This window comes from Bufo gargarizans, chromosome 3 (assembly GCF_014858855.1).
Source record: "Bufo gargarizans isolate SCDJY-AF-19 chromosome 3, ASM1485885v1, whole genome shotgun sequence".
NCBI lineage: Eukaryota > Metazoa > Chordata > Amphibia > Anura > Bufonidae > Bufo > Bufo gargarizans.
This window is the reverse complement of record NC_058082.1, coordinates 568,008,598-568,018,918: the sequence shown is the minus strand read 5'-3', so window position 1 is coordinate 568,018,918 and position 10,321 is coordinate 568,008,598. Positions and strand designations below refer to the sequence as shown.

The 10,321-nt window shown below is 51.5% G+C and overlaps 1 protein-coding gene across 1 annotated transcript; it reads right to left on the bottom strand.

Moving 5' to 3' along the window:
• Positions 1-15: 15 nt before the first annotated feature.
• Positions 16-2,651, bottom strand: LOC122931835 (transcription termination factor 2-like; the record flags this gene model as incomplete). Its single annotated transcript, XM_044285891.1, has 4 exons — positions 2,646-2,651; positions 2,467-2,550; positions 2,327-2,390; positions 16-456 (listed from the first exon to the last, which is right to left on the bottom strand). Coding segments are annotated over exons 3-4 (489 nt in total), but the record flags the coding sequence as incomplete, so codon positions are not given.
• Between the last annotated feature and the right edge of the window lie 7,670 nt (positions 2,652-10,321).

The following is a 10,321-nucleotide window of genomic DNA, read 5'->3' as shown; positions in this document are numbered from 1 at the left end:
CAGACGTCTCCCTGGCTTCTCTCTGTTATCTGCTTCACAGACCTTCCTCCCTCGGTCACTACTGAGATCTGTCGCATTGTTCTGGGGCCTCGTCTCCTCACCGCTGTTCTTCAAGCCCTGATTGGATGTCTTCTCCTCCAAACTTCTCCTTGCTCTATCATTGGGGTTCTTCTCTTGGCTCTTTGCCTCTTCGCCGCTCTTCCTCCCGATCTCGTCAACCTTTTCCTCTCTGCTCTTCGTCTGGATCTCATCAGCCTTTTCTTCTCCGTTATTTCTCTGGTTCTCGGCAGCCTTCACCTCGCCACTCTCCTCAGAGCTGCGCTTCCGCTCCTCGCTGACCTGTTTCCAGGCACCAAGTCTGGGATTATCGTTGATCACTTTGAAGGGATTCCTCTGAGGTTTTTCCGTCTTCTCTGCAGGAAGGTCGCACCTCGCAGTCACTTTGCACTTTGGCTCCTGAAAGAAGAGGACACGGGGTGAATGTTGCGCCCCTCCTCCATTTTATCATCTACACATTTGTCTCAGAAGAAATCCAGCAACAACCGACAAAGCTGCCATCATGGCCTCCTGAGATCTGCCACAGAAGTTGTTATGCCTTTTCAGAAGTGTTATTTACTTAGTCTAGTTATAATGGATATTCATTGCCTTTAAGAGCAATTCACTATTTTGTATGGATTTTTAATGTAGGCCGAAGTAAGTCCTTGGGAAGTTTACTGCGTCGTTCAAGAGAACTACTGTTATTGTAACAATTAATTATACATTTAGAAGATACACGACACCTGCAGAAGTAGAGGCTTCATTGTATTTCTTATCTGAACATGAATTCCACAGTGTGAGAATTGTCTAGATGTTCCTCAAAGTATACATTCATGTATCAAAGTTTGTCCCTCAGCTCGGAGACAAGGCCTCCAGATGTAAGAGGTGTGTAGTATTGAAGATGTCAGGCATGTATGAGTTAACCCTTAATGGTATGATGCTTATACAACAGTGCCACCTAGGTATGAGCAGGTAACACTACACCAGTAGCAAAAATGCATTCTGGGTAGTGTTATGACATCACATTCCTTATCAATGTACACGCCTATCGACAATGATTGGAAAGTTCAAAACTAGGAAGGTGTGCTCATCTGATATGTTTTTGGTTAAGAAACCACATACCAAAAAAGGAGAGGGAAGGAAAGAAAGAAACAAAGACCAAAGAGAGCCGGGAGAAGGATCTTGAATATCAGGACATTTTGGAGAACTGACCTCCCTTAGACTCTGCCTTCCACCTACATCTTTAGGTAATGTATACTGTTATATGTGGTATTGATATAAATTAATTGGCTTGTTACTTAGTCAGATACCCGCCTATTTGTGGATGTGTAACGTTCGTTGCTACATCAATATTGTCCCCGATTTCAGTTACGATGCATATGACTGAATAAAGGAGATAATATTGGAGAAACTCTCATGGAAATATTTGTTCCATAATTCAATATCAAGCTGATAATTTATAAGTTTTATTGCGATACTACCATTATCCGACATTGGTAGGGAAAGGGTTCGCATCTGTAATTTTATTGATTGAATTTCTGTGCATAATCAATTGATTTTATATCTCTCAGAATTAAAAGCAGTATCGCATAAAATTCTTGTGTTGGTAAAATAGAATAGAGCGCTGATAAATTTGTGTTCTGATGGCACCATCTACTGCATATCATTGAAAGTTACATCGATTAATTTGCATTTTAAATTATTGTATAATAAATCATTTATATTTTGCATAGACGCTTGTACCCTGTTTCTTACTGATTGGACAAAATAATTAGGTTCTCGATCAAACTCTTTTTGAGGTGTCTATATGTCCACCTCACGGATCAATATCATTTGAATAATTTTTCTTTTGAGCCATTCGTTTTTTTTCTTTTTATAAATAAATTATTTGCTTTATATCCCTGACAAATTGCTGCGCCAGTACATGGCAGATACACAGCTAACCCTGGGAGCAGTGACAGCTTTCCTAGACACAGGTTCAGAAGGAAGCTGGACAACCCTCAGGATCCACCTGCAATAAAGACCTGGCAAGTACTTACCTGATAGACACTGCACCGGCGCTGCCGTTCTCCTGGCTAGCCTCTGTTGTCCAGCTGCAGCCAATCACTGGTCTTGTTGGAAGCAGCACTGAGGCCAGTGGTTGGCCGCAGCTGGACAATAGAGCCTAGCCGGGAGACTCAGGGCAGCTGGATGGGTCAGGTAAGTACTTACCACCTCTTTATTTCAGGCAGATCCTGAGGGTTCTCCAGCTTTCCCCTGAGACCAGACATCCCCCGTAATGGGTCGTTACCTCCTTCCAGGGGACGCTGCCGCAGAACTTCTTCCCCTCACTCTTCATACAGCGATAAAACAACCCTGCAGAGATCAGTGGAATCATCATCACCATCATCACCCTCATCAGGCACTTCTCCTACAGGACGGCGGCCTCACCTGTAGCTCCCAGGGTCCTGCTTCACCAGAGCCTGCAGGTCCAGCTGAGCGTCGTCATGCAGCAGACAGCGCGATGGCGGGAGCCTGGAACGGGGGAGACAGTGTTACCGGCAGCCGCCATCATCTGCCCCTCCCCGGAGGTAGCATTCACCCCCTCCCCCGACTCTGCACCCCCTTACTCTGTGGGCCGGTAAACGGGCAGGCCTGGCCGCGGTTGGCTGGGCAGACGTAGAAGCTCCTCCCCTTGTTGGGCCCTTCACGGGTCCCAGTTTCAGCAGACAAACAACACCTGAAGAACGGACACAACGATGGTCACATGACTCGTGGACGACCAATCAGCAATGGCCGCCATGTCAGGGACTACTCTGCGGTTACTCACCGTGCTCAGGGCAGCGAACCTTCTCCATGACGTCACCAAGGAATCAGGACCAGACTGCGGAGAGAAAACACATAGGTCACAGGGAGCGGCGCAGGAGGCGGGGCCACCGCTCAGCCCTTCCCCCTAGGAATCACCGCAGCCCACCAATATCGGACAACCTGAAAGGGGGAAACCGCATGATGTCACACAAGTCTATATGACGTCACAGCTGTAAAGGATGCAGGGATTTGTGTTCAGAAGCACAGACATCCCTGCTGCAGCTCCAGCCTGTGGCCCCTAATGCTCACCGGGGGCCCCGGTACACCGTCTCACCTCTGTCAGCTCGGATCCACAAAAGTTTCTGAGCTCCAGCAAATGGGAACGCGGCTGACTGCATGACAATGACGTCACTAAGTCATCAGCCAATCACCTTTGAGAACAGCTAAACGTCAGTGATTTCAAACCGCTGGAGTGACCCTTACAAAGGGACGGGCTTTGTGTACCGCGTGCGGCGCCAAATAGCCAATCACACAGCGCCTCCTCATCCATCGTCCCGCCACCACACCAATAGATGACAAGAACAGTATGATTGACGTTTAAACCAGCTAATCAGCGCACAGACCGCACCAGACACAAGAGGCCAAGTGTAATTCCCAGATATGTCTCCAAACATGGCTCCAGTAACCCATTACAACGGGAGCCATATTTGCTACGGAATGACGATCATATGTAAAGTTTAGCTTCAAGAAAATGGCACTTGTACCGGGGACACCGGGGAAATAGCAGTAACCCTGTGGACAGACAGCACAGATTTGTTTACCTGCTGCCACACGTGGCCCGGTTACCATGGTGATTATCCGCATGATGTCTGTTGAGACAGGTGAGTAGAGTCCATTCAGGAGTCTGGGAGAGCTAGTGACAGGACTCCGACTCCACCGGAAATCCCTGCCGCTACCCGAGTGAAGCCCTAGTAATGAGCCTACAGCGCCACACCTGTCCGGAGGTTGTGTCTGGTACTGCGGCTCTTCCCAAGTCAGTGAGCTGCAATACCACAGGCAACCTGTGGACGAGAGTGGCAATAGTTTTTGGAGGAAGCGGCCATGTTTTTCGAATCATGTACTGCGCCTTTAAAAAACCTGAGCGAGGGAGAGAGACCTGAACGTAGACCCAATGGGGGCCCCAGTACCAGCTATGGCGCCACACACCCCCAGTACAAGCCATGGCATCCGCACCGCCCCCAGTACCGGCCATGACGTCCACACCGCCCCCAGTACCGGCCATGGCATCCACACCGCACCCAGTACCAGCCATGGCGTCCACACCCCCCCAGTACCAGCCATGGCGTCCACACCGCCCCCAGTACCAGCCATGGCGCCCCCACCGCCCCCAGTACCGACCATGGCGTCCGCACCGCCCCCAGTACCGACCATGACGTCCGCACCGCCCCCCAGTATCAGCCATGGCGCCCCCAGTACCGACCATGGCGTCCGCACCGCCCCCAGTAGCGGCCATGGCGTCCGCACCGCCCCCAGTACCGGCCATGGCGTCCCCACCGCCCCCAGTACCGGCCATGGCATCGGCACCGCCCTCAGTACCGGCCATGGCGTCCGCAGCGCCTTCAGTACCGGCTATGGCGTCCACCGCCCCCCAGTGCCAACTATGGCGTCCGCACCGCCCCCAGTACCGGCCATGGTGTCCGCAGCGCCCTCAGTACCGGCTATGGCGTCCGCACCGCCCCCAGTACCGGCCATGGCGTCCTCACCGCTCCCAGTACCGGCCATGGCGTCCTCACCGCCCCCAGTACCGGCCATGGCGTCCGCACCGCCCTCAGTACCGGCTATGGCGTCCACCGCCCCCAGTGCCAACTATGGCGTCCGCACCGCCCCCAGTACCGGCCATGGCGTCCGCAGCGCCCTCAGTACCGGCTATGGCGTCCACCGCCCCCAGTGGCAACTATGGCGTCCACCGCCCCCAGTGGCAACTATGGCGTCCGCACCGCCCCCAGTGCCAACTATGGCGTCCGCACCGCCCCCAGTGCCAACTATGGCGTCCGCACCGCCCCCAGTGCCAACTATGGCGTCCGCACCGCCCCCAGTGCCGGTCATGGCGTCCGCACCGCCCCCAGTGCCGGCCATGGCGTCCGCACACGCCCCCAGTACCGGCCATGGCGTCCGCACCGCCCCCAGTGCCGGCCATGGCGTCCGCACCGCCCCCAGTGCCGGTCATGGCGTCCGCACCGCCCCCAGTGCCGGCTATGGCGTCCGCACCGCCCCCAGTGCCTGCCATGGCGTCCGCACCGCCCCCAGTACCGGCCATGGCGTCCGCACCGCCCCAGTACCGGCCATGGCGTCCGCACCGCCCCCAGTACCGGCCATGGCGTCCGCACCGCCCCCAGTATATATATATAATCCAAATAAATGTGAAAAAAATTGAAAATGTGTTCACACATGTTAATACAGGCTGTATCAACATGTGTAGAATAAATTTTGTATTTTTTCACTTTTTATCTAAGGAGGAGTGCTGCAGGTACATTTATTTGGATTGTGTTTGGACCCCAGAACCCAGGGGAAAACGCTGGCACCTGAATCATTTGCATCACTTGAAGTGAGAAGTGCTGCCCGGCCATCCTCTGGATATATATACAGTCAGGGCCATAAATATTGGGACATGGACACAATGTAACATTTTTGGCTCCACACAATGGATGTGACATGAAACGCACAAGATGTGCTTTACCCGCAGACTGTCAGCTTTACCCGCAGACTGTCAGCTGTACCCGCAGACTGTCGGCTTTACCCGCAGACTGTCGGCTTTACCTGCAGACTGTCAGCTTTACCCGCAGACTGTCAGCTGTACCCGCAGACTGTCGGCTTTACCTGCAGACTGTCAGCTTTACCCGCAGACTGTCGGCTTTACCCGCAGACTGTCGGCTTTACCCGCAGACTGTCGGCTTTACCCGCAGACTGTCGGCTTTACCCGCAGACTGTCAGCTTTACCCGCAGACTGTCAGCTTTACCTGCAGACTGTCGGCTTTACCCGCAGACTGTCGGCTTTACCCGCAGACTGTCAGCTTTACCCGCAGACTGTCAGCTTTACCCGCAGACTGTCGGCTTTACCTGCAGACTGTCGGCTTTACCTGCAGACTGTCGGCTTTACCTGCAGACTGTCAGCTCTACCTGCAGACTGTCAGCTGTAATCTGAGGGGATTTACATCCACATCAGGTGAACGGTGCAGGAATTACAGCAGTTACATCTGTGCCTCCCACTTGTTAAAGGGAGTCTGTCGGCACATTTACCCCTTTTTAACAGTTGCCATACCGCTGTAGCCGCAACACAGATTATTAAACGGTACCTTTATATGCTTTTGTGGACTTTTAAAACTGCCAAAAACGAACTTTGATGCATATGTAAATGAGGGCTCGCAAGTGCCCAGGGCGGCGTCCACCGCGTTGGTGCCCAGGCAGCTCTGCCTCTTCGGCTCTTATCCCCGCCCAGCCTCTTCCTCTGCCCGCCCATCTGTTGTCTCTCCCCCTCAGCGAGATCCCGCGCCGACGCGATGACTTCCTTGGCCGGGGCATGCTCACTGCCATGCCCATTGCTGGCACAGCATCGCAGTAGCTTATGCGCATGCCCCGACCACGGAAGTCATTGTGTAGGCGCGGGATCTCGCTGAGGGGGAGAGACAACAGATGGGCGGGCAGAGGAAGAGGCTGGGCGGGGATAAGAGCCGAAGAGGCAGAGCTGCCTGGGCACCAACGCGGTGGACGCCGCCCTGGGCACTTGCGAGCCCTCATTTACATATGCATCAAAGTTCGTTTTTGGCAGTTTTAAAAGTCCACAAAAGCATATAAAGGTACCGTTTTAATAATCTGTGTTGCGGCTACAGCGGTATGGCAACTGTTAAAAAGGGGTAAATGTGCCGACAGACTCCCTTTAAGGGACCAAAAGTAATGGGACAATTGTCTTCTCCGCTGTCCCATGGCCGGTGTGTGTTATTCCCTCATTATCACAATTACAATGAGCAGATACAAGGTCCAGAGGTCATTTCCAGTCTGATATCTGCATCTGGAATCTGTTGCTGTCAACTCTCAAGATGAGATCCAAAGAGCGGTCACCATCAGTGAAGCCGTCATTAGGCTGAGAAACACAACAAACCCATCAGAGAGATAGCAAAAACATCAGGCGCGGCCAAAACAACTGCTGGAACATTCTTAAAAAAAGGAACGCACCGGTGAGCTCAGCAACACCACAAGACCCGGAAGACCACGGAAAACAACTGTGGTGGATGAGCGAAGAATTCTTCCCCTGGTGGAAAAAACGCCCTTTACAACAGTTGGTCAGATCAAGAACGCTCTCCAGGAGGTAGGTGTATGTGTGTCCAGGAGGTAGGTGTATGTGTGTCAAAGTCAACCATCAGGAGAAGACTTCACCAGAGTGAATACAGAGGGTTCACCACAAGATGGAAACCATAGAAGAGCCTCAAACAGGAAGGCAGATTAGAGTTTGCCAAACGACATCTAAAAAAGCCTCCACAGTTCTGGAACAACATCCTATGGACAGATGAGACCAAGACCAACTTGTACCAGAGTGATGGGAAGAGAAGAGTATGGAGAAGGAAAGGAGCTGCTCATGGTCCTAAGCATGCCACCTCATCAGTGAAGCATGGTGGTGGTAGTGTCATGGCGTGGGCATGTATGGCGGCCAATGGAACTGCTTCTCCTGTATTTATTGATGATGTGACTGCTGACAGAAGCCGCAGGATGAATTCTGAAGGGTTTCGGGCACAATATTATCTGCTCATATTCAGCCCAATGCTTCAGAACTCATTGGACGGCGCTTCACAGGGCAGATGGACCATGACCCAAAGCATCCTGCAAAGGCAACCAAAGAGTTTAAGGGAAAGAAGTGGAATGTTCTGCAATGGCCGAGTCAATCCCCGGACCTGAAGCCGATTGAGCATTTCACTTGCTGAAGACAAAACTGAAGGGAAAATGCCCCAAGAACAAGCAGGAGCTGAAGACAGTGGCAGTAGAGGCCGGGCAGAGCATCACCAGGGATGAGACCAGCGTCTGGGGATGTCTATGCGTTCCAGACTTCAGGCTGTAACTGACGGCAAAGGATTTGTAACCAAGTATTAAAAAGTGATAGTTTGATGTATGATTATTATTCTGTCCCATTACTTCTGGTCCCGTAACAAGTGGGAGGCACAGATGCAACTGCTGTAATTCCTGCACCGTTCACCTGATCTGGATGTAAATACCTCAGATTACAGCTGACAGTCTGCAGGTAAAGCTGACAGTCTGCGGGTAAAGGTGACAGTCTGCAGGTAAAGCCGACAGTCTGCAGGTAAAGCCGACAGTCTGCAGGTAAAGCTGACGGTCTGCAGGTACAGCTGACGGTCTGCAGGTAAAGGTGACAGTCTGCAGGTAAAGCTGACAGTCTGCAGGTACAGCTGACAGTGTGCAGGTAAAGCCGACAGTCTGCAGGTAAAGCTGACAGTCTGCGGGTAAAGCTGACAGTCTGCGGGTAAAGCAGACAGTCTGCGGGTAAAGCTGACAGTCTGCGGGTAAAGCTGACAGTCTGCGGGTAAAGCTGACAGTCTGCGGGTAAAGCTGACAGTCTGCAGGTAAAGCTGACAGTCTGCGGGTAAAGCCGACGGTCTGCAGGTAAAGCTGACAGTCTGCAGGTAAAGCTGACAGTCTGCAGGTAAAGCTGACAGTCTGCAGTAAAGCCGACAGTCTGCGGGTAAGCGGGGAAAATAATACAATCTTCAGAACATCAATCCCAAGCCCGAACTTCTGTGAAGAAGTTCGGGTTTGGGTACCAAACATGCGCGTTTTTTCTCACGCGAGTGCAACGCATGACAATGTTTTGCACTCGCGCGGAAAAATTGCGCATTTTCCCGCAACGCACACGCCTCTTATCCGGGCAAAAAAACTGACGCCCGTGTGAAAGAGGCCTAAATGTCTAGAAGGAGCCGAGTATCACAGTCCTTTTACATCTGCCTAATTGGTGCTTATTATGCTTGATTGCTGCTCCTTGACATCCACAGGTGTTTTCCATACCTGATCGAAAACACTCGAATGAACCTCTGTTCTTAAGAGTGGTAGTCTTTATGGGGTTGAATAATTGTGTCAATGAAGAAATCACAAAAAAAAATTTAAATACTGTTACAAAAACAATTGATGTCATTTTAGTGGCATTTGGTTTTTTAAAAAGTCCTTGTAAGATTTCATTCTGAACACAATTACAAATGTGCACTAAATTCCCTAAACCCCTTTAGAGCATTGGGGGTTGAATAATTTTGAACACAACTGTATATGGTATGCCCTGTGCAGGGTGTAGTACTGCACGTCACCAGGAGGTGGCAGCATCACCCTCCATTTGGTTTTGCTCCCAGCTTCTCTCTGGTTATGACAGATGATTGGAGGGGAAGGTCCGGGGGCCTCATTCACCTTCCAGTAAGAGTCGGCGTTGTCCTCCTCTGATCTCACCTTTAGGAATTAGAGTGTAAAGAGTTTGTCTTCGCCTTTGCTGACATCAGGTGTCTGGCCAGGGACAGGCAGCCATGTCAGTGAATGGAAGGCGGCGGAGTGTGGGCGGTGCGGTGTGTATAGGTGGCATCGCAGGTATGTTGCTGTATAGGTGGCACCGCAGGTATGTTGCTGTATAGGTGGCACCGCAGGTATGTTGCTGTATAGGTGGCATCGCAGGTATGTTGCTGTATAGGTGGCATCGCAGGTATGTTGCTGTATAGGTGGCATCGCAGGTATGTTGCTGTATAGGTGGCATCGCAGGTATGTTGCTGTATAGGTGGCATCGCAGGTATGTTGCTGTATAGGTGGCATCGCAGGTATGTTGCTGTATAGGTGGCATCGCAGGTATGTTGCTGTATAGGTGGCATCGCAGGTATGTTGCTGTATAGGTGGCATCGCAGGTATGTTGCTGTATAGGTGGCATCGCAGGTATGTTGCTGTATAGGTGGCATCGCAGGTATGTTGCTGTATAGGTGGCACCGCAGGTATGTTGCTGTATAGGTGGCATCGCAGGTATGTTGCTGTATAGGTGGCATCGCAGGTATGTTGCTGTATAGGTGGCATCGCAGGTATGTTGCTGTATAGGTGGCACCGCAGGTATGTTGCTGTATAGGTGGCACCGCAGGTATGTTGCTGTATAGGTAGCATCGCAGGTATGTTGCTGTATAGGTGGCATCGCAGGTATGTTGCTGTATAGGTGGCATTGCAGGTATGTTGCTGTATAGGTGGCATTGCAGGTATGTTGCTGTATAGGTGGCACCGCAGGTATGTTGCTGTATAGGTGGCACCGCAGGTATGTTGCTGTATAGGTGGCATCGCAGGTATGTTGCTGTATAGGTGGCATCGCAGGTATGTTGCTGTATAGGTGGCATCGCAGGTATGTTGCTGTATAGGTGGCATCGCAGGTATGTTGCTGTACAGTTGATCCGTCTTCTGCTCCGCTGTGTGAACTCTCCTCAGA